The 25,623-nt window shown below is 38.2% G+C and overlaps 2 protein-coding genes across 2 annotated transcripts in view; both read right to left on the reverse strand.

Annotated features, from left to right (window-relative positions):
- The window catches only part of LOC109819588 (COP9 signalosome complex subunit 4), a 17,449-nt gene extending 1,402 nt beyond the window's left edge, over positions 1–16,047 (reverse strand). The window contains exons 1-12 of the mRNA XM_020385354.1: positions 15,798–16,047; positions 15,566–15,717; positions 12,138–12,241; positions 11,989–12,049; positions 11,807–11,899; positions 11,607–11,707; positions 10,734–10,842; positions 8,091–8,135; positions 2,804–2,872; positions 2,643–2,734; positions 2,514–2,556; positions 1,890–1,949 (exon numbers count right to left, since the gene is read on the reverse strand). Of these exons, the coding sequence (XP_020240943.1) occupies positions 1,890–1,949; positions 2,514–2,556; positions 2,643–2,734; positions 2,804–2,872; positions 8,091–8,135; positions 10,734–10,842; positions 11,607–11,707; positions 11,807–11,899; positions 11,989–12,049; positions 12,138–12,241; positions 15,566–15,717; positions 15,798–15,933 (1,065 nt within the window). The 5' untranslated portion in view covers positions 15,934–16,047. The remainder of the gene's footprint in view (positions 1–1,889; positions 1,950–2,513; positions 2,557–2,642; positions 2,735–2,803; positions 2,873–8,090; positions 8,136–10,733; positions 10,843–11,606; positions 11,708–11,806; positions 11,900–11,988; positions 12,050–12,137; positions 12,242–15,565; positions 15,718–15,797) is intronic.
- On the reverse strand, positions 4,508–6,886 carry LOC109819589. Its single transcript, XM_020385356.1, has 2 exons — positions 5,333–6,886; positions 4,508–5,247 (listed from the first exon to the last, which is right to left on the reverse strand). Exons 1-2 carry the CDS (start codon positions 5,686–5,688, stop codon positions 5,193–5,195), a joined length of 411 nt encoding a protein of 136 aa, XP_020240945.1. The 5' UTR covers positions 5,689–6,886; the 3' UTR covers positions 4,508–5,192.

Here is a 25,623-nt window from a genome sequence, read left to right on the forward strand (position 1 = left end):
ATATGTATAGGTATATATATATATATATATATATATATATATATATGAGAAAAATGAGTATGCTTGGTACCAAGCACAAAAAGTTATGCTTGGTAGTGAGGTGGCATAATCTCCTCCACTCATTCAAATAGTTACATATCCCCATGCACACCTCAACTCATGTGAATGTGGTCCCCCATTTGAATGAGTGGAGGTGATTGTGTCACCTCACTACCAAGCACAAAATATGTGCTTGGTACCAAACATACCCATATTCCTCATATGAGAAAAATGGGTATGCTTGGTACCAAGCACAAATTTTGTGCTTGGTAGTGAGATGGCACATCCCTCTCCACTAGGGGTGCCAAACCGTATCCGTATCCGAGGAAATATCCGTAACCATATCCGTTAGGATACGAATATGGTTACTCAAATCTATTACCGATAGGATATGGTTGCGGATATGATTTTGTTGTGAAATATCTGTATCCGTATCCGAAAATATCCGAATACATATTGGTAATACTCTTACGATAGTTTCAATTCTTAGATTATGGATTTGTGGTTAATTTTGATGATCAAGATGTCTAATCTTAGCTTTTCAATCATAATGAACACATTAACGAACTCTTTTTGTATCACATGACTATATTTTTCTAAATACTATCTAGTTTTCTCATATCATTTTTGTATCAACAAGCATATCCGTTTATATATCTGCATCTATATCCGTAACCGTATCCGATTTTGGCAGATATGGATATGAATTTTTCTTACCGACGTATATCCGTATTCGTATCCGTATCCGAGATGGATAAGCGGATATGGATATGGTAAGTGCCATAACCCGAGCCGTATCGCGCTCCGTTAACACCCCTACTCTCCACTCATTCAAATGGGGGACCACATCACATGGGTTGAGGAGTGCATGGGGAATATGCAACTATTTGACTGAGTGGAGGGGAATGTGATACCTCACTACCAAGCACAACTTTTTATGTTTGGTTCCAATAGCATACCCATCTCTCTCTCTCCTCTCTTCTCTCCTCTCTCTCTTCTCCTCTCCTCTCTCTCTCTCTCTCTCTCTCTCTCTTCTCTATATAATATATATATATATATATATATATATATATATATATATATAATATAATATATATATATAGTATAACACATATTCATTCAAATACAACCATGCTACACTGAAACTTTTAAAACTCATGATCCCTAACAAAGCAAGCATATTGCACTTGTTATGGGAAGAAAAATGCACTGGCAGACTCACAATACCTCTCTGTGTGTACGTGTCTAGATATGTGTAAAGATGTGTGAGCGCGCGTATGCAGATAGATATCATCAGACCTTCAATTTGGATGCATTTAAGAAAATGTAAAGATCGAAGGTGATCATTATAAAAGCAATATACCCAATTTTATTTTGGTTGAAGAATCTTTGGAGATGGGAACAAGCAAAAAAATTAGTTTGAATATTCTGCCTAGCAGTGGAGCTGCTAATAATCCAGATCCATTTTGCCTATATTCCCAAGAGAGAGAGAGAGAGAGAGAGAGAGTTGTAATGAGCAGTGGATTGTATATTGATGTTTTCAAACACAGTAAGTAATCTTTTACTCAAGCTGCTCTAGCGTGCTATTCAATTCATCTACAGTATGAAGATTATTGTACTTTGTCAATGTCAAGTAACTGCATATGAGTTTTCTGTTTCTTACATTAAAGTACTATCTTCTGCCAATGTCAAGTAACTGCATATGAGTTTTCTGATTCTTACATTGAAGTACTATCTTCCCTTTAACTAAGGGTAAAATATTCAATGCGAATTAATGTCAAAAGTAATCCAGGGAAGTCGCTCTCATGTTCAAAGGAGACCAAAAAAGATCCAAGAGTATAGAACTTCACCTGATCAATAGATCCCCTCATTCTATCCTCATATATCATCCGTGAAGCTATCTTTTCAGCCTAACAAAAACAGTAACCCATAACAGTCAGGTATGTCATCAAGAGAGGCAATAGAACTTAAAAGACAAAATAGGCAGCTGAGCAAAGACTGGAAAATTGTATGTATGAAGTATAAAAGGAAACTATGTAAGTATATATTGTCTTTGTACTAAACTTTACAGTTAACACAGCATTATCAAAAAATACACTGTGCCCTCATTCCCAACACAGAGAAGTCGCTGATGTAGAGATGAGCTTGATAATTTTACATTACCAAATGGCAACATTCTAGGATAAATAACTTCCTACTTTTCTAGGGAGCAGGAACTGTACCATCCTAATTCTCAATATTAGAACAGAGGGATAAGAAAATGATAAGCTATTGGCATGTAGTGTAAAAAGAAATCACAAAAAAGCCCAGCCTTGAAAATAATATCCGCGAAATGCTTGTCCAGAAAAACATTGAATCTTGCAAGTGAGACTTAGCATATCCTCCCGAAGCTAAAGTTTAGACCATTTATGTAGCATCAATATACATAAGTATTCCATATTTAGAAGGAAGATAAAAATGAGTCGAGAAGGTACCTTTTGAGGAGCAATACCTAGTAAAGCGCCTAGTTCTTCAAAGCTGCTCAAGCAGAAGTTCCCAAACTAAGATAAATAAAGCTACGAGGGACCACTAGCAAAATAGATATTTTTATTTTTATAACCAACCTTATATTTGTATAAAGTTTGCTTGCACTCAAAAGATTATGCTCGATCATTGCACGATCCAGGACAGTGAAATTATCTGGTAAAAGAGCTTTCTGTTGGAAAACATAACTTGTCAGTATAAAAATAGCACATAACAAAAAATTGCAGCAGAAAATACACACCTGGTGAGCTTTCAGTTCTTCAGCAAATGCATCAATTTCTGGCTTTCTCAAGATTCTTTCCAAGTACACCTAAAATAATTCATCAACAAGGCCTTATTTCAGAAAAAGGGAAATAGTAGACTTCAAAACAACTTCCATAAAAGTGGTAAATAGAGTTTTCTGTAAAATTATCCTTCTTGATTTGTAATCTAAACACATTTTCTGTGCAGAAAGCCAAAAGAATAAAATTGCACATGGATTTTTTTTTTCAAATGTCTTGTCTAAGCATTTTTGTTGCTGAGTAGATTGTTTATAATTAAAGCATAAACTTCAGCAAGTTTTAAACAGGAAAGTTGAGTTAAAAATCTGAAAAGAAACAACATGTGCTTTAGGGACACAAATTATGCTCAATTCTAGACAAAAAGCAACTCCAAGCCTCCACTCTTTCAAGACAGAGCCACTAAGATTTGAAGACTTCTAACAAAAACGAGGATGAAAGTCATAATAGAAGCAGATATCTACTAGCTTCAATAGGTCTATGTATGTCCATCATGCACAAGGTCAGAAAGAGTGAAACCAACCAATAATGAGAAAAGGGCATATTAAGGAAGCGATCAAAGTCTAAGAACTATATTATTTAGTAACCTCTGTACAATGGTTACGAGGAATGTTGTGGGCAAAAATGGCTATGTAGAACATTACTATTTAAGGAATATGGTACATTTTGGATGCTTCATTGGACATTTTAGTTGGAATCAAATACAGTTAATGAATGGAATGAATTTTATAGTATATTGAAGGGGTTACTTAATTCTTGTATGTATGTGTCTCCATTATTGTAATAATAAAATCTAAGTTGCATGTCTTGTTCTTTGCCACTATTCCCTCTTCTATCAAAAAAAGGAAGTTTGACGTGGGGCGTTCTTATTGTATGTCTTGCTCCCACCCCACCCCACCCACCGCCCCACCCCCCAGTTCACTAATAACAGAGAAAATCTAAGTTGCATGTCTTGTTCTTTGCCACTATTCTCCTCTTCTATCAAAAAAAGGAAGTTTTGACGGGGGGTCTTTTTGTATGTCTCTCCCACCCCCCCCCCCCACCCCACCACCCACCCCCCAGTTCACTAATAACAGAGAAATTACAGAACCTCGCTACCAATTAATGGAAAGACCCATATTAATACAAGGAAATAAAAAGTTGTCAAAGATCTAGAATGCTAATACCAAAATTCCAAATTGCCAGTGTTTCACAATTAGAAACATGGATCCCAGATTGCCGATTGCAGATTTAAGTAATCTTCTGGTGAGACATGCAAGCTATGAAGCACGGACACGGACACGGCGACACGGACACGACAAAACCCAAAAAAATAGGACACGGCGACACGGCTAGATTTTTTAAATATTATTATTATATATAGATCAATATTGAATTAAATTCCTATTACATTTTTATATTTTTTTTTTGTAAAATGGTGATTATAAATAAGAAACTAAAGAAAAGTGTGTGTTGCAGGTGTGAATTAAGATGTCGGAATGACAATGATCTCTTAGAGAATTGAAGACAATAATATTAAAGAAGTCAAGAAAGAGAAGATTAATATATAGAAAAATAGATTAATTTTTTTTGTTATATTATTATGTAACATTGGCTTGTATAATCAATGACAAACGTAAGTTATGTAACTGATTTGAAGATAATACCAAATTTTAATTTTTATTACTTTCATCTTGAGCATATCAAAATACAAGAGAATAAAGTTCAAGTTGCAACTAGTTCCATGACTACAAAATACTAAGTTACTAACATTGCAAAAATTACAACCAAAAGTGTATCTTAAAAATAAAGTTCTCAAGTTAAAACATCAAAAGATCATTCTATGGTTTCAACTCCTTCATCCTCCTCAAACACAACGGCCTCCATCGTGGGCTCGTCAAGAGAAAGGGCGGCAACATCTAAAATACCGGCACCTTGAAATGAGTCAAAGGCATCTCCACCAACATCTCACATTCTTGATTCCCCTTCCATATATTTTTCCGAACTTCGAGAAAGTAAGCGAAGATTGGTGTGAACATAAACAAGATCCTCCGCACGTGCCGGGGTTAGCTTGTTCCTCTTTAAAGAGTGAATGAAACCATACGTACTCCAATTTCGTTCACAACAAGAAGAAAAACAAGGTTGGCCTAGAATCTTTACGGCCAATGATTGCAAATTTGGAGTACTTGCACCATAAAGAAGCCACAATGACTTAGGATCCATATGTGCTCTATCGGAAAGAGAATCCGGATCACTAAAAGCCTCCAAAACGCCCACAAACTTAGCATATTCCAAGTTCACCGCCCGTCGTTCATCGGGGTTTGGATAGTATCTTCTTAAACACTTTGCTCTTTCCGTAGAGATCTCAAGATCTTAATTTGGAGCTTGCCGATTGACGTTCTCATTGAGCCATGTGGAATGATAGTACCTATGTTCGTTAATAACATGAATTAGCCCACAAAGTATTAAGTAATAGAAATATTCACATTAAAGAGTGAAATGTAAAATATTACTTTGGAACTAAAGAGTGTGCCAAGCACTGAAGCGAGGTGTTGCTATTGTTCCATCGATCCACCAAGATCTTGTGAACCACCTCATAAAAAGGAGATTCCTCGTTATCCCTTTTACCCTCATGCCTATAAATAGCTTGCTTCACATTCTCAATCATTGTATCCCACATATCATACACTAAATAAAGACATGGTGTATCGGTGTCGGTGACCCTTATCATTTCATAGATTGGGCCAGTGAAGTAAAGAATAAAATCTATCTTGTCCCACCACAAATCATCGAGGACTTTCTCTTTCACAAATTGAGCTTTCCCCACATCATCTTCTCTATACAAGCTCCATCGATCATTAAGGACCATGTCTTAGAGGCCTCTCTTGACGATCTTAAACCTCTTCAACATAATAATCCACGAGGCAAATCTTATGTCGGTAATCAATAGGAGCTTCATCTTGGAATAATCATTAAACCTGGAAAGCCGCATAGAGTGATTCATGATAAAATTCTTCATAAATAATGCATCATCGGAGATCTCTGTAATCCAATGTAATTGTGCATAAGCTACGGCATTTGCTTCCGTGTTCTTAACCGCACAAATATTCTTGATAGCAAGATTGAGTGTATGGACTACACAAGGAGTCCAAAATATGTGAGGTCAGGTGCCCTCCACAAGCCCTTCCGCGACCTTGCATGTCGAAGCATTATCGGTTATGATTTGGATGATATTTTTTTATCCCACCTCTGTGATACATTTTTCTAGTTGTGCTTGGATAAAATACTTATTCTTGATTTCACCATCGGAATTCACGGCATTCAAGAACATTGGCTTACCCTCACATACCGTCATAAAATTGATGATGGGCCTCCTCTGTGCATCCGCCCACCCATCACTACAAATGGAGATCCCCTTCTGTTGTCATGTGCCCCTGATGGGCTCCATCAATCTCTCTACGTGAGTTTTCTCACGTTATAAGATAGTGGTCCTCATAGAATTGTAACCGGGAGGCTTGTAGCCAAAGATTAGATTGCTTGCGGCATATGCAAAAGCCTTGGCATAATATGGATTCCTTGTCAAGTTGAAGGATAATCCCTCGGTGTAGAACATCTTACCAATCAATGCATCCAATTCCTCCATTGCTCCCATATTGAATGCTTGTTTCACGGTATTAGGCCCCCTCCTCCTCTTAGATTCACCTGCACTAATCGGCATGTTTACACTTGCACCTACACCGATCGTACTTGCAGTCGAAGATATAGACAAAACTGGCATCTTAGGCCTAGAAGCCCTCAACCTCGCTTCCGCTTGATCCAACATCCTTTGAAACTCCCTTAGATTTTTGGGTGTTGACTTGGAACACATCTTAATTCCGGTCCCGCTTCTCCTCAAGAGGTGATTTTTAACTCTTGAGTCTGAACCGGTAAAATCCTCTCTGTAATAATTACATCTTCATCTCCAATTTCCTCCTGCCATTCCCCCCTTTTCTCCAATTTGGTAACATATTTTCAAAGCGAACATTTATCATCTTGTACTCCACTGCCACTAGAACTCTCATCTTGTTCCATTTCTGTAAAATACAATAGCAATAAAATAAATTAAAAAATTAACATTGACTAGAAATTAACATTAACTAGGTAAATTAAAATAGCAATTATTCCAATTCTCCAAGTTCATTGACTGTAATTAATTAACTATAAATTAACTGTATATTGACTGTAATTAATTATCTATAAACTAAAATAGCAATTATTCCGTTTCTCCAAGTTCATGATTAGGTAAATTACATAGCAATTAACATTAACTTTGACTGTAAAATAACAATTAACATTAACATTAACTATAATTTAACAGTGACTATAATTAACGGTGAAATTAACTACTGTACTTAACTACTGCAATTTAACAGTGACTTTAATTAATCAGAGAGATAAAAACAAACAGTGAAATTGACTACTGTAAGTTACATTGGAGAGAGAGAAAGGGAGATTACATCGAAGAAAGAGAAAGGGAGAGATAAAAAGAGACAGAGAGAGGGATCGGAGATCGAAAAAAAAAGAGAGATTGGAGAGGACGACTGAGAGAGAGATCGGAGAGAGACTGAAAGAGATCGAGAGAGAGGAGAGAGACTAACCGTTAGGGTTTGGGTTGTTGAGAGGACGACGAGGACGATCGAGGCTTGCAGCTGCGAGGACGATCGAAGCTGGTAGCCGACGAGGACGCTCGAGGACGACGAGGACGATCGAGAGAGATGGCGGCGTTTGCTTCTCAGTCGCGATCGAAGAGAGAGCTGAAGAGCCGATCGGGTAAGTTAAAACTAGGGTTAGGGTTTGGGTTTGGGTTTGGGTTTGGGTTTCGGGTTTCGGGTTTACTGTTTTTCTTTTTTCCTTACCTCTCAGCCGTGTCGGGAGCGAAATGAGCGTGTCGATGGCGTGTCCGCCGCGAGTCGTCGGCGTTGACCGTGTCGGCGCCGTTGATGACGTGTCTGACGCGTGTCGAACGCGTGTCGAACGCGTGTCCATCTCCGACAAGCGTCGGACACGGACTCGGGGGCAGTTTGCAAGAGTCGGTGCTTCATAGCATGCAAGTATAACCATGGTAGTCTCATTTTTGCCAATTTCAAGTTAGTTTGGCTTTTAAAGTAATTCCACAATGATCAGGAGATGAATGTCTATGACAGCATATTTAGGTCAGAAAGCATAAAGTGGAAGTTCAGAAGGCTAATCTAAAACTCACATGTGCATAAAAGGGAAGAGGAGGGTGAATACCTTCTGTAGAATGGGGTAAATTTTCAACTTTGAGCATCTCTCATCCTGATAATAAAACATCAATAAGTTCAGTTCAAATAATGAATTATTCTTTGAGAAAAACATACAAGTCTATAAATTAAAGGTTTATCAATATAATTTACTGCAGAACTCTCACGAGCTCAACAGTTCTAAGAACGTACACGTCACCACAGCTCAGATACATACACATGCACACAAACAAGACATAAAAGGGATAAAGCAAAAGGGAATAAAGTAACTCAAAGTTTGAGAACTGACTTCATCAGGCATCTATTAGAAAGAGCTGCAACTGTGAGAATACTAGTGCTTGCCATGCAAACTTCGATTTTATCATAAGCTTGAGAAGTGAAGCTAATCAGGCATTTATTAAAAAAATGATGCAAATATGCAAGCAACATAAAGAATCTATCATGCATCTATTACAAAAAGATGCAGCAATGAGAACCCTAAAATCTGAAATAAAATATAGGCATATGTTTAAGGAGTGTGAAGTGTAGTATATATGTCCAATTGTATGACATGTTTTAAATTCAAACATGTAGCGTATAATTGAGCGCACATCTGAAATCTAAATAAAAATGTATGCATATGATTAAGGAGTGTCCATGAAGTGTCAAGTACGCGTACGCCGCATGTCGGGTATGGGTATGACTTCATGATAGAAATGCCCCGGTAACATAGGTTATTGAACAAGATTCACATCATCAGTTCTCTGTCCTCTTCCTTTAGATATGCATTGTTGATATTAGAATTGTAACAAAATCACTAGAGCAGCTGGTGTAAATGTTCCTGTTAAGGACATAAATACATGTTTTACGATATCAAGGTGAAAGAAACTAGAGAGAAATAGCAAAAGCTACACCAAATAAAGGGGAAAAATAACCCTCACAAAGGGACCAGTATAACAAACCAATACTTTCTGATTAATGGAGCATTTGGATTCAATCTCAAATATTTGTTTGAAATTACTAAGTAAAATATCCAAAAACATCACGAAGAAAGAAATAGATTTCCTACCAGCAAGTGAAAGGTCGCGAGAAATCTAAACAAAAATACAACTCATTGAGATTTTCTCTCAAAAGATTTTGGTAAAAATGGTGGATAACTACTGCAGCCTTGATGGCATTGTTTTCTACATCAGTTGTTACAGCCTTTTATAAAACTTGCTACAAAACGATATGATCTCAATATCCTTTACCGCTTTTCGGATATTTTTGGGCGATATATCCCCAACGTGACCAACATCAGCCAATATGTTGCCGTATATATCTTTTTATGTGGCTTATCATAAAACGATATAGTTTTATAATTTTTTTATGCTTTTTAGCCAAAAATATATACTCATTTAGCAAATTCTAGTAGGGTCTCTTCCCTAAACAAGTTTTTCGAATGGGTTTTTTCGATATTTGTCCCCTAAATATTTTGATTGTAGTCCCTTGAATCTTCACATTTTAACATTCGTCCCTCAGATTACCATGATGTGTTGATATTAATTCTTGTGCTAGAATTACTATTAAAAAACCTAACCCATGGTTGCGTTTACCCTAACCATGGTTGGCTAATTACCAAAATGCCCTCACCAGTTTAATTCACCCACCCAAGCGTCATTCCCTCTCTTACAGTTCCCACTCTGCTCTTGAGAAAGGGGTTGCTTTATTGTTAGGGGGAAGAAGGTAATTGGTTTTGGGTTTCATTAAACGGGTATGGAGTGGGGGGGGCTCTTAATGGGTTAGGGTTCAGAAATTGTGGGTTTGGGTTTGTAGGTGAGGACATAAATGTCCACTAATGGGTGGAGTTAAGAGAAAACAAAATATTCCTCCAAAGCTGTAACACCAACTAACTGCAGGGACTACTATCAACACATTATGGTATTTTGGATGACTAATATCAAAATATGAAGATTCGAGAGACTAATATCAAAATACTTAAGATTAAGGGACTAATATCGCAAACACCCTTTTACAATTGGTTTGTGATGCTAAACATATATTATTTTTGTTTTATATGCTTAGATTTCATTAAGTATGCTTGGATTACATTTTAGAACATTATTTTATATATGTACCTCATTTGATATGGCACTCCGATATTTCCTACACATCTTCGATATTTCCCTGATATTCGCAATTCGATATGGATTTTGGACTTCCGATATTTTCCCGATATCGGATACTTAAAATCTTGCTTGATGGAACTTCAGAAGTAGTCCGCTTCAAAGAATTCAGTTGTTTGCTGAGTACTTTGAAAACTACCAGGAAAAAGCTCTCAACATTATTATGGAGAAGGAAAAATGTTACAAGCAATCTAAACAAAAGTACAACTCCATAGATACACCTTAACTTACATCTTTGATGGGCACTCGCATTGAAATTAAACATATTACAATGACTTAGCACCAGTTAAGAATCATGTAATTCCTAATAAGCAGAAGTGTCATATGCATAAATACAAAACATTCAGCTACATTAAATTTTGCTAACCTTAGTCAATAGAAAAGGAAACAAGCCAATCAAGCAAAAAACTTACAAATTTTAAATATCGGCTTATGATTATATTGAAAGCATTAATTAAAGCAAAGGCATTAATATTGGTATATGAAGATTGGTTTAGTTCAATGACTACCTTGTATAGAGTAGCTAAAACACGTGACCGCTGGGGACCTGCTGCAGCCAATATCGTGCAGGTTACAGCAGCACTTAGAGCTTGCTCCAATGCCTCCTCATCAATCTCCCTAATATTATTAAGTATTAACATGATAAATCGTTAAACTAAACATATTACCCAAATATTGAATATCTAGCAGAAAACCCATGTGATAAACCATGACAAGCACATGCAATTTGCTGAAAGTAGAGTAGAAACTCTATGGATGTATCAGTTCATACACCTGCGAACCTATGGGTGTCTACCGAAGTTGACAGCTCGTATCAGTTAGCTAAACCTTCCCGGAAGTTTGTTCAGTTAAAGAATTGCTCAAGTTCAGTCCCAGGAACACCACTAAGAAAGTAATAACACCTTGTTTGGCATGTGGGACTCGATTCAAGTGAGAATGGGATGAAGTAAATGTGAGAATGGAACGCTCATTATCATTCTCACGTTTGAGTGATATTAGTCATTAGGGAATGATGCAGGAATTGGGGCATATTTGAAATTTATTTTATTTGGTTTCATTCTCACTTAACGGGAATCCCCCATTCCTAAACAACTCACTGGGAATGCTCATTCCCACATTGGAAATAAGCATTCCTAGGGAACGGAGTTTCTCACTTCCAAAACATGTAGTGTTCACTGCTTAGGAGCACTGTTTGGTACTCCTAAATGGGAAGTGGTAATGAGCATTCTATTCCAGCCAATTCAGGCATACCATACTAGGCATAAATGTTAAGGAGATCCCCCCCCCCTCCCCACCACCCCCCCACCCCCTCCCCCACCCCACAAAAAAAACCTGTTGAACTAACTGCAATTGGATATAGGTGTCAACATGAATATGCTTACTCATCTCCAATTTGGCGTTTCTCAATCTGAGAAATATCATAATAACGAAGTGCAGCTTCCAGAAATTTCCGCTTTAGATCTAATATCCTTGCATAGCAAACCTGCCAAGAAATATCAAGATGAGAAAGTTCAAAAGCTGCAAATTATAGACGCTGGTTTCTATTTAAAGAATTGTTATTGCTCCAGAATTATGCCTTCACCTTGTACTGTAAATTAAGAACTTCATGATGACTATTGCTAACCAAAAAGGAAGCTTTGTTGATAAAAGCCTCTGCATTGACAGCGTCATCATCCTTGGGAATGAAACAAGCAGTTAGTGTTGGCATGACACCTTCTATTCAGCAAAAAGATTAAAAAGAACATTTGAAACAGTTTCACAGACCTCGAGATAGAGACGAGCAATTTGGACACACTTGGACAGTTTATATGTCTCGTCAAGCATCCTAAAAACAGACAGTTCAGAATATAAAGATCTCAAATGAGGTTTCTTTGAGATTTCATGTGCAAGACAACTAAAGAAGCAATCTCTACCTTATCCCTGAGTCCAGGTCAATCCCACTTAGCATCTGAGCTGCTTTAGACCATTGCTGCTCAGATTCATACAACTCAGCAAGCTTCTCTCGAATGATCAAAACCTGCATTTATTCAAAGCAGATAAAATGTTTTCAATTTTGAGTGGAGGATAATATTATAATAACTATTATTATCATTATTATTATTATTATTCCACGAAGTAGTTGCAGAAGAAGCGATAAATTACGAAGATCGGTAAAAAATGGTGTAGAGCATGACCAAGTAGCCAAGGCAGAAAGGACATTTTTATATATTGTAAAGATTGGCAAATTTGCAGTGCAGGTGTTATGAAAAAACTTTGGAGGGAGAATAACAATTAGTATGGCTAATTTGAAGTGTGTTTATTTAAGTACATACTGAAAAGGGTAAATAGTGTGTCAGCTTACTGATGGAAATATAAGAAGAATGACCCTGATAACATTTATTAAAAGTAAAAGACAAATGAACCCTATATCTATATGAAAGCAAAGTTATTTCATATCTTTTTAATGAGAAAACCTAGGAGCACTTAAGACATAAGCCGATAAACCTATGAGTATAATCAAACCAATTAGGAGTCAGGAGTCTAGAGCCCACTAATTAAATACCCAGTACATTGTATATTATAAGAGATATAAATATGAAATGGTAAAGTTCTTTTCCAAAAAATGGATATAAATAAATATAATAGAAACAACGATTAGAAGTCAATATGTTCCAATGTAAATATTATCAAAAGTTCTAAATACTTTAAAAAATATTAACTATAATAATCTGAAGATAAAATATGAAAAAAGGCTCGATCTTAATGACATTATCTACAAAAATTACGTCATCACATTAAAGTGAAATATAAATCATAGACAGCTTCAAATAAGGTAAATAAAATATCGCATATCAAATGAAATTTCATATCATAAAAATATCTTCAAAAGTCAGCAATACTTATTAAAGTCACCCATTTTACATAAAATTTAGTATAATTAAGATTTAATGTCTGACGCACGTGCATTTGCACATGCAATAATGCTAGTAACAATGGCAAACATTAAGGCAATAGAAAGGAAAATGGATAAGAATAACAAGATTCTTGAAACTGACCACAAAAATGCCAATGAAGGATTCGTGCTAATGATGATAATGTGCAGTCACAAAATGAATACTGCATCAAGGTTGAGATCAGAATTCTACAAAGATATGGAACGTTCTGGAGTTGTATGGAAAAAAATGCGAACATGCATAGCCAAAGAAATTTTTTGTTCAATCAAAACAATATGAACGTATTATGTGTTGTATTGACCAAAAAAACGCAAATGAATGACTGTAGCTAATGACAGTAATGCGCAGTCACAAATTTGATGTTGGGAATTGTGCAGCAACTTTGAGAATGTCGGAATTCTGAAAGGATATGGAAGATTCTGGAGTTATACGGCAAAAACCGGAACATGCATGGTCAAAGGGTTTTATATTCATCAAAACAAAATGAAACTACGAAACCATTACACGGTTTTGGGATACTACAGTGGTTGTATTGCTCCCTCCTCATAGGAAGACCTTTGTTACACTCAAAATGGCTTATTATAATTCTACCTTTCTACTATGTAAAAAATCATGAATTCAACTGGATAAACTTATGAATCATGTATTTGGTTGACTAAATATTCACCTATTACATCTCACATTAATTGCATACAACTTGCAAAAACACAATTTATTATTATATTTCAACTAATGTTTACAAGGCAAAAAAAATTGAAACCACTGAGAACCAAAACAACATCCCCCTTATGAGTGGATGCTATAAACAGTGTGGTATTACTACATAATGTTGCCATTTTATTTTATAGTACGTATTATGTGAAGTATCTTATTACTATGCATGCTCTAAATTTTTGTAGAACAACCATAGACTGTTCAAATCTTTTCTGGATCCCAAACTCCTCACCTTGCTAAATTATTCCCAACATCCAAGTTTGTGATTATGCATGTATAGTCATCAGCTATAAAGCCATCATTGAAACTTTCCCAATAGTCTAGGAATTTTGACTACTATGATGAGTGCAGTGCTAAGTTGCATGGAAACAGGCACGGGTACTGGTACGGGTGCGGGTGCGAGTAGTGGACACGGCAAAACTGTAAAATATTGGGTACGGGGACATGACTACATATATATATTAAATTAATAATGTACATGAGATAAATTTTTTCCACTTCATGTGTCATTAGAATTAAAATTTCGATCACATTTTTTAGTTTATTTTATCATATTGATTATCGTGAATTGTAAACTACTCATTTTTTTACTAAACATCTAAACGACCCATTAACTATATAGTTTTGAACTTGGGTATGGACTCTATATAGTTTTGAACTTGGGTATGGACTGAAACGAACCCGACCCATATCCCATTAGTTTCAAAAGACAGATGTGAAGTGTAAGCTCTACGTCTAGGAAGTCTTTGACAAGTGTTTTAAATTAACACATATATCGTCTGATTGAGTACATGTTGTAATAATGCATGAATATATTCAAGAAGTGTCCATGAAGTTTGGATACGGGAAAGTACCGGGTACGTGTCCGGTACGGGTACGGCTTCAATAATGAAGTACCTGGGTAACATAGGTGCAGTGTATATTTTATCACCTTGAGATACACTGATCGGAAAACAAATAGAACAAAATATGGCATTTCTAAAACACTTGTGAATCGATTGGACTCTGGATTCGTACTATGTTCGTCTTCAAATGGTGACATACAAGAAGTATATCCAGAGTTCCATAAAAAACTGTAGGCCTGAGGGGTATCAATAAGAAAAGGGGGCGGGGGGGGACAAACTCCAACTACATAGAGAAATCTATTGTGTTCATAACTTTGAGCGAATATTCTACTCTTAGTTCTAGTATAATGTCATTGTGAAAAACATTATCATGAGCCAAGATTTAGAGCAAAAGATATTAGTGTGATCAGCAAAACAAGATGTCCACCTTATCAATTTATTGTCTTTGTCTTTCAAAGCTAATGATAAACATGCTCAATCCCTCATACAATTTTGCATTTGGTATTTTAAGTCTCTATCTTTTCCTACTTTCAAAATACTAACTCACATTCAAACTGCTATTTACATGTTCTCCAACTGGACCTCTTTCTTCGAGAGAGTTGAACGAAATATTTACAACAGTATGCTCAATCCTTTTCTTATTGGAGAGAATCCAAATTCTCAGAAGTTTATAAGGGGCTTCCACTGGTAGATTCTAGCTAGTGATTGCAATGGCCCCGCAAAGGCTAAACTCAGCAACAATCTAATCGACCAGAAATAAGCAAGGAGTAATAGAGACTCAAGCATACAATCATGCTCCTAACTAAGTATTAAAACCAACTAACAATATAGAGTAAATACAAATTTCACCTGCTCCTCAAAAGAGACAACCCTAGGTTGGATCTGAGCCAAAGCGTAATGAGCAATCTCCTTCTGCAAGTCGGCCTCCAATTTCCCAATCTCCTGAGCGAACATCTGAACCAATTGCCTCGACACGACAAGAGGAACATCATCCGAGACCACTAAAACCACAGAAATCGAAAGCCTAAGCAACGATGTTGAAGAAAACCCTAACCCTAGAAACGGCGAGAGAGATGATTACTGTGATCGATGAAGCGTTTGGCCTGGCTGATGTCGGTCGAAGACGAGGCGAGGACGGAGGAGAGGATGAGCTTGTACTGCTCGATCTTCTGCCTCTGGTCTGTGATCGCTGCGGCGCTCGCTAGGGCGCTCTCCATTGTGTTGTTTTTTTTTTTTTTTTTTTTTTGGGTTTTGTTCTTTTTTCTCTATATGGGAAAAAAAACTCTTTTGAAGAGGCAGGACGAGGATTTATGTTGGGGTTTTGGTTCGGTAACGATTAACTTTATTTGTAGAGCTTATGAAGGGTTTTATGTTCTCTCTCTCATTTTCAGGGTTTTTTTTTTCCTTTTTCTTTTTCTTTTTCTTTTTCTTTTTCTTTTAAGTTTTATAAAATATGTTAAATTGGATCAAACTAGTTATTCGCCTACTTTACATCTTTGTAATGATCTATATATAAGAAACTAATATAAAAATATTACACATGTGATGATGACAAGCGGGCAACAAGTTGCGCCGCTAATCCTTTCTGAATTGCAAAACCTAACCTACGAAATACATACTCAGCGGACCCTGCTGTCGCCACATTCTTATTCGCGAATTTCTGAACCCTCCTGAGGAACTCCACCGCATCAGCTGCAAGGAAACCAAACGTGTCGAAAGCGAACGGGATGAAGCTGTGGTGGTTGTCCTTGCAAGCTTGATCATGTTTGCCCACATTGGCCTCTGCCGCTCTATCCGCTGCATGCCCAACCTTGAACTCTCCATTACCAAACCCCACCAACGGAGACACCCCTGTAAGATCAACACAAGCATGCTTCCCCCCGCTCCAACTGTAGACAAGAACGTCTGCCGGCCTTAGAGTAGATCTAGTCTCTCCAGGAGGAGTGAGGAAGTTGACCGGCGCTTCCTTCTTTGATGGGATCCCTGCTCTCTGGAGGATATCAGACAAGACATCTCTGACTAAGTCGTGCCTGTACTTGAACCCCGGCTGCTTCTGACAATGGATGGCATGCTCTCAATCCCTCAATAGGCGTGGCCAACAAGAAATCTTGGGCGTGCTTTGCCCGCAGGCACTCAACAATCGCAACCTGCCTCTCTGAAAGGTCAAACTCCATCGATAGATCTCTACAAATGCCTCCATAAAAGATGTCTGCCAAGTAATACATTGGTTTTAGGGGGACAGACACTTTAGTGGTGATTTGAAGAAGATCAACCTCAGGTAGCTTGGCTTGAAGAGAGGCCCGAGCGGTAGTAAAATGCTCACCTAAAGAGACCTCACCACAACCTCTCAAAATGTGGTCTTGGAGCTCGATGGAGTGAATCCGAGAGGCCACAAAAGAAAACTGTATGGCATCAGCCGCTGCATAGACCCCTAACCCGCCTGCCTTGATAGGTAAAGAGGCCAACTTCCATTGGAGATCCCCGAAGCCTGGGCCTTCGGATGTGACAATGCTCTCGACTGACCTCCGAAGTGCAATATCAAACTGGGTTGCCGCCTGAGCAAAGAGCTGCGGCGGGCAAGCCCTCAAGGTGAAATACAACTTGGACAAACCCGCACAAGCCCTCAAAAGGACGAGCTCGCACTGTGGATCCCTAAGCTGGTCCAACGCTTCCATTAACTGAGTCGCCTTTGCCACCCTCTTTGCTGCTAACCCACCAACAAACCCCTCATCCATGCTAACTGCTCCACCTAAAAGCCTTACTCCATCACGAGGCCGACTGATATTCAAGGGAAAAAGCCTCTCCCGCAAACTTCTAGGATCCGGTGAGGGCCAGAATATTTCAGCTTTGGTTACATTGAGGTCCAACCCGAGTCTTGGGCCTTCAGTCTCGATCACCTTATATGCCTTAGCAATTTCCAAAGTATCCCCGATCAAGGACCCATCGTCCAAGTACCAAGCATGAAGAGCCAACTTGCACTCTTCCTGCACTCGTAGAATCAACGGGTGAAGCGTGAGTGCGAACAACAGAGGCCCTAGCGGGTCCCCCTGCTGGATCCCCCGAGCAGACTAAATGTGATCCACCCCCAAATACAGTCTAGCGGGCTGCACATATAGAAATTCCACCCAAGGAGAGATCGCCGAACACTTAAGGCGTACTTCCCGCAACATACTACTCATGTCGACCAAGTTAAATGCATTCCGAAAGTCGACCAAAAGCATGGACAGCGAGTCATCCGCATGGTGGACATCAACGAACCTATTAACCGCATGCAAAACTGCTTCTACCCCTCCTGAGACTCCCACCCCAAACTGAAAATCTCCCAAATAACTCGCCATGTCATTCCCCTCCTTCTTCATGGCCACTTTAGAGACGAGACGCCTCCAAATGGTACCTACCGCAATCGGCCTTATGCCCCCATCATTCTTCAACAACGGAGTAAGGGGAGCACTAGCAATAAACTCCACCAAGGAGGCCGGACAACGCCCTTGCAACCACAAATTAACCACTGGAGTGAGAGCCGCGAGAAGGTCGTTAGCAATAGTGGACTCCGGACCACAAATAGGGAGTTCAGGCCAAATTTCCCAGAGAGTCGCTCTCTGGGAAATTTACACTGCAACTTCACGGGAGTTGAACTCCCGTGAAGCTGCAGGTTTTACTAAACATGCACAGGCTGCTGTGTTGTGCATGTTTTGTATATGTACCTGTTTTAACTCATATATGTAACTATTTACCTGTTAACAACAACTACTACAATATATATATAATTTAAACACGCACGAATCAAACAATACTCAAAAAGAGTACATATATGAACAATAATTGATTCACAAAAGTATAGTATTTGAAAATTCATAAAAGTTACAAATTTTAACAAAATAAGTTCAAATACAACCCAATATAGCTCATGTCCTTCCTCTCTCTCTCTCTTCCCCCTCCCCCTCGCTCTTCCCCGCCCCCCGCGGTCCTGCTGATGAGCCTTGACTATCTGAGTATCCAGCTGTGTATGAGGCTGAGAAGTGTCGGCTCCATCAGCATGCGAAGTGCCGGCGTCATCGTCACGTGGCCGTCGGCGCTGAGTGTACGCCTGCCCAAACGATCAAGACCTGTCCTCACGGCCTGGGAACTCGTCAACGTGAGACTTATGAAACACATGCGCTATAGTCTTCTTGATCCTGCTGAGGAGTCCTAACGCCACCGAATCCTGAATCTCAGGCACGTGTGTATCAATATCAGCCTCAATGCTATCAAAAGCGCGGACCTGTGAGGTAAACAATTTATTAAGTACCAACTCAATAAAAATGTTATAATTTAACTTAGAAACTTATATAATCTCTCTCGTTCATCCCACTAGGGATGTAACTGTCTGTCGGTGGTCGTGGCATGAGTCCAGCTGATGGCTGTAGGTCACGCGTGATCAATCTACGTGTGATATCCCAATACCAACGCATATACGCGGTATAATCAACAGCTGTGGGTCTCGTATCCTGGATAAAATCCCACCTGTAAGCCCACCTGTCTATGTAGGCCGCACGGACTATGGCCCAGTTGGTACGGTGCGAAGTAGGTCACCGACGACGATCGATCTACTCGAGAAATAAACTTAATCCTCTCTTGTATTTGGTCATAAACTAATTTTTCTGTTGCACAGCCGGCTTGCAAAAGAAGATCTTGAACCTGAATGTTTCCATATTTCTTCTTGAAGTTGTCCCTAATATGTCGCAAGCAATAACGATGTCCATGTGGTAACGGGAAATGTCGTTAGAGTACTCCTGGAATTTCTTTCATCCTATCAGATATGAATGTAATCGACCGTGCCCCCACACTAGGGATATGATATCATACACTACAAGAAATCTGATATTTAACGACCAAAATTAGTGAAGGGACCAGTTGACCGTCATTAATGTGTGTAAAATAACGACGGTTTAAAAGCCCTTCATCTAGTTATCACAATTATTAGAGTAATGATGTGAGATGAGATAACGGTTTTCTAATCCCTTCGTTGATTTGGTTCTAATACCGTCATTATTGGGTCTCCTAAAAGACGAAGGAGTCAATTACCTTTACTAATCATAACTCCTAATCTTAACTGGATTATTATTGAAAATAATATAAAAAACCCAAAACCCAAAACTCCAATTAACCGCAACTAATTATAAACTAAACCCTAATCACAAACTCTATTGCCTATTGTTCATCGATTTCACGCCTCCGCTGCCTCTGTTTCAACTCTTCCCCATCATCTGTTGAAAATCGCTTATACTGTTCATCTTCTCAACTCCTCGCCCGCCGCCCCACAGTCTCTCGCCGACTCGTATCATCGTCTGCCGCTACCTCAGCGCAGCCCTAGAGCCGCCGCCGACCAAGCAAACCCCGCGCAGTCTCGATTCGTGGCCACAGTCTCGATTCGTATCATCGTCTGCCTCGGAGCAACTTCTAGCTCCGCCCCACCGCTGGCTTCGTCCCAAAACCACCACCGCACCGTCCTAGCGCCACCCCAACGCCGCGTTTTCCCCACCGCCGCCTTCAACTCTCCCCAGAACCACCACCGTCCACGGTAAGGAACAAATCCCTGTTTGGTTTAATTTTCACTTAAGTACCTATAGTTTCCCCTACTTTGCAATTAATATACCCTTGTTTTGTTTAATTGCACTAAAGTACCTATAGTTGTATACAAATCCCATCGTCTGTTGAAAATCGCTTATACTGTTCATCTTCTCAACTCCTCGCCCGCCGCCCCACAGTCTCTCGCCGACTCGTATCATCGTCTGCCGCTACCTCAGCGCAGCCCTAGAGCCGCCGCCGACCAAGCAAACCCCGCGCAGTCTCGATTCGTGGCCACAGTCTCGATTCGTATCATCGTCTGCCTCGGAGCAACTTCTAGCTCCGCCCCACCGCCGGCCTCGTCCCAGAACCACCACCGCACCGTCCTAGCGCCACCCCACCGCCGCGTTTTCCCCACCGCCGCCTTCAACTCTCCCCAGAACCACCACCGATATACCTTGCAATTAAATCCCTGTTTGGTTTAATTTTCACTTAAGTACCTATAGTTTCCCCTACTTTGCAATTAATATACCCTTGTTTTGTTTAATTGCACTAAAGTACCTATAGTTGTATACAAATCTTATACAATTTGCAATTAATTCACTGCATATATTCCAATTAATATACCTTGCAATTAATTGCTATAGTTGTATCCAATTAATTCACTGCATATATTCCAATTAATATACTTTAATTTTCACTTAAGTACCTATAGTTTCCCCTACTTTGCAATTAATATACCCTTGTTTTGTTTAATTGCACTAAAGTACCTATAGTTGTATACAAATCTTATACAATTTGCAATTAATTCACTGCATATATTCCAATTAATATACCTTGCAATTAATTGCTATAGTTGTATCCAATTAATATACCTTGCAATTAAAAGCAACGTCGTCGCCGCCCGCCCAAGCTTGTCGCCCCGTCGTCGGCGTCGGCCCAGCACCGCTTCTACATCCGCGCTTGCCTCGTCGTCACCACCGTGAAAAGCCAGCGACTGGAACTTGTAGTTTGGTAAATTTACACTCAAGTCCCCTATAGTTTATCCTACTTTGCACTTTTGCCTTAAAATACCTTTTATTTAAAAGTACCCTATAGTTTTGTTAAAAATTACCTTGTGTTAGTTGTTAAAATTACCTTGTGTTAGTTGTTGACTTCGGAGCAATTGATAGAATGAGATCAATGTGGCAACCAATAGCTATATATTCTGTATGATAAAAGCTAGTTTCGGGATTTGAACATAAATCAATAACTAAATAAGCAAGTAAATAAATAAACAACCGAATCACAGAAGTAAGCTCTGGTTAAAAGTAGTCCAAGGTGAAAGCATGTATTATGTATTTATTATTATGCTTGTTCTTGGGGTTTCTTTTTCTTTTATTCATTTCTCTTTTGACATTTGTTTTATACATAGTGTATGATACTTAAATTCCTATTCATAGCAGAAAAATGAAAACTCAAGAAGTCACTTCCAAAAGCAAAAGGGCACAATTTCTAGCACCCAGGTCATTAATTAGGAAGCGACTTCAAGCAATTGCAGAAAATTCATTAAGAAGGGAACAACTCCGTACTTGTCATGACAAGAACTTGAATATTCAAAATCCAATACAAGATCAAAATATGGGTACAAATTTTAGTGCTGATTTAGAAAACTTTGAAGAGGAGAATTTTGCACAAAATCGCAGGAGAAGTGCAAATACTAACAATGAAGAGAATGATGATTCTGCAGGTTGATGAGACTTAAAATTTATTGTTATTTCTTTTTTATCTTTCAATTTATTTTTTATGATTGGATTAATAATTTCCTAATTTTTTGCAGAATCAAATAATCATCGAGTGCAAAGTGATGATGTAATACTAAATGAATCTCGACAAGAAGGTATATTCTTTATTAATTACAAGAAGTAATATTTTTATCAATTTCTTTTTACCTATATCTTGTTTCTAACATATGATATGATGTATGCAGCTGATAATTCTCAAAGGAAGAAAAATCCACCTCGTGGTAGTAATAAGTGTCTAAAGTTGAATAATTTGTCACATGGGGAGAAAAAGATCATTACTTTTTATCAGAATAGAGCTATTGAGCCAGAATTTTCACGATATCTTGGAATTATTATTCGTGATAGAAATATTTGCCCAGTAGCTGTTGAGAATTGGGCCAAAATACCACAACAAAATAAAGATCATATGTGGGCATCCATTAAGGTACATTGAAAATTAATTTTTTACAATTGGTTTTTAATTCTTATAAATTAAATTTTGATTCAAATTTGATATAGGATAAATTTGATGCTGAGGACATGGAGCAAAAGAGAGAGTTAGTAATGAGACACTTGCGCGATTTGTGGAATAAGTGGCGTGGTGACATGCACAGGAAATATGTGAAAGAAAATTCATTGCAAGTTGCACTTAGAAATAAACCTACAGAAGTGAGTGTTGATGGCTGGGATTGGCTAGTTAAGGAACATTATTTTTCTTCAAAATTTTAGGTATTAATCTCCTAATTTTATTAATTTTGTTCCATGTATATTGTTGGATTGTTAAAATTATCTTTTAATCTTGATGTATAGAAAGCAAGCCAACAAAATACACTTAACAGAGGCAAAAGAAAGATGCTCCACCACACGGGCAGCAAACCCTTTAGACAAATTGCGTGGGAATTGGTATACATTCAAAACTAATTTCTTATTTATTTATAACTACTTTGTTTTTTAGTTTGATGTTGTACTCATTTTTATTTAATATTTGAATAAGGGTGGCAAGTCAGGAAATCCACCTGATGTGGCAAAAATGTTTCATGAAACTCGAAAGAAAGCTAATGAAACACTAGAAAATGGGGATCAAGATAAATATGTAAGTAGAATATGTGATTAAGTTTGATAATGATGCATTATATAGTACTAACATATGAATTTAATTTTTATAGGATGAAATTGTTCAAGTCAAACAAGCAAACCCTTCACTTTCTGACATTAAGATAGTTGAGAAAATATGGGGGAAGCAATCTCATGGTCACATTACTGTATTTGGTGGCGGGACTACTTTGAAAGATTTGAGAGGACCGCTCCCTAGTCGGTCTGATCTGGAAGCACGAGTTATAGAAGAAAAGAGAAAGAACCAGATGCTTCAACAACGCTTAGATGAGCAGGAGCAACAACAACAAAGGATGTCTGAGTTGGAGTCACAAGTGAAAGCTATGCAAGAACTTTTTTTTAGGCAATCACCTTCATTGACTCCTCAAACTCGAGAACGTGTGCAGGACTAGGTAATTATTTTTTGTAAAATCTCTTATATACTTTTATGATTGACTACTTGCACTAAAAAATATAATTTTTTACTTAATAAGATAATATTTGCTTAATTGATATTTCTTAATTATGTGATTTTTTTAAAATTTTTCAGGCTATCCATGCAAGATTAGGAGGGGGTAGCTCGAGTCTTCTTTTGATAATGATTAGAGGTGTCAGAGATGTGTCTTCCCCAAACTTTTATTTTAATTTTTTTTAGAAAGTTTCATGTATTTTTCTTTGGAACAATTAGAATATTAACTCTTATTATTAGTATTGAATATTTGAGGATGGTGGAATTTTATTTATTGATGTTATTAATGAATAAAATTTTTATTTTACCTCTTATTCATTATTGGGTATTTTTAATATGTCTTTGTTGTGAATCTTAGTGTCTGGTTGAGAATAATATGATAGTTACCTATGAATGAAAAATTTATTATTAATGTATATTACAAATTTGTAGTCTACAATGACGGTTTTATAAACCGTATTTTGTTCATCAACGAAGGGAAAGGATAATTACCGTCGTAAATATTAACGACGGTAATATGTTCCGTCGTTATAGACTCTATAACGACGGGTAGTATATCCCTTCGTGACCCTTTAGCGAAGAGGGCTTCAACGACGGGTGACGAAGGGATTTTTCCCCGTCGTTAGCATACAATAACGAAGGTTTTCAGCTCTTTAACGAAGGAAAATCCCTTCGTTAAAGACGTAATTTCTTGTAGTGATATGCATGCAAAAAACCACGCCCAATTCTCTGTGTTTTCAACATCAACCACTGCAAACGCCAAAGGAAACAAACCGCCATCCGCGTCAACTCCGGTGACAATAAGCAAAACGCCTTTGTACTTGCCGTATAAGTGGGTGTCATCAATGCTAAGAAGAGGACGACAATATTGAAAACCCTCAATACAAGGCCCAAATGCCCAAAATACACCCGTGAATCATCGTTCTTCGCCATCAAGAGGGTCTGATGAAACTTCATATACAGTCCTAGGATTTTCTCTTTTGAGTGCTTCAAGATAACGTGGTAAGATCTCATAAGATTTGTCCTAATCCCCAAATATTTGTATCATCGCTTTCCTCCTAGCATTCCAACGCTTATTGTATGATACATCTAAGTTGATCGCTTTATGCACTAAAAGACGAATATCTTTCTGCCGTAGATCAAGATCCTCCCTCAGATGCGGTGATACGAGTCGCCGTGTGAGCACCCTTTGGTCGCGGAATTACCAAAAGGTGGGTTGAGAAGAAGACAACTAAAACACAAGACAATTCAGTATGGCAAAGGAAAATACCTTCTTCTAGATTATGAAGAACAAAAGATTATAATCTTTCCCTCACAATCTCACTAGAATCGAGAACAACCTCTCAATCCTCTCTAAATCCTAATACAAAGATTAGAATCTCTCTCTGATCTAAGATCATAAAACTTATGTTTAGAAACCCTAAACAACCCTTTATATAGGTGTACAAACGTGGATGGCAATCTGGTAAATAACTAAGCCCAAAACCAACAGGAATTCGTGTCAACAGAAACCCAAACGAATCAGGAAACTGTCGATGAGTCGACTCATGACTGAGATGAGTCGACTCATGACCTCATATGAGTCGACTCATAACTGATGAGTTGACTGGTCAGAGACTTTTGCGAAAAGGGCTTGATTTCGTGAGTCGACTCATGACAGTTATGAGTCGACTTAACCTGATGAGTCGACTCATGTACATGTATGAGTCGACTCACGAGCTGAAAACTGGATTCTTTGAATCTGCTGCTCGTCGTCTCGTTCTATGCTTCCTCCTACATTCCACTGTACTGTTTTACATCCCTATTCTCATGCTATCATGAGAATCATCTATCCTCAAGCTCCCATGAGGACCGCTAAGTTCCAAAGAGAAGATACAGCCGTATCATGGGTCCCCTCTTTAGGAACTTGAAGTCTCATTCAAGTTAGAACTTTTGCTGAGGAAACTCTCAAGCTCCTCCATCTTTTCTGCACCATCTGGCCTTGCTAGGAATCCGATCTCGACGTCCGATCAGAAACAACTCATTCGTCCCGCGTC

Source organism: Asparagus officinalis, chromosome 8 (assembly GCF_001876935.1).
Source record: "Asparagus officinalis chromosome 8, Aspof.V1, whole genome shotgun sequence".
NCBI lineage: Eukaryota > Viridiplantae > Streptophyta > Magnoliopsida > Asparagales > Asparagaceae > Asparagus > Asparagus officinalis.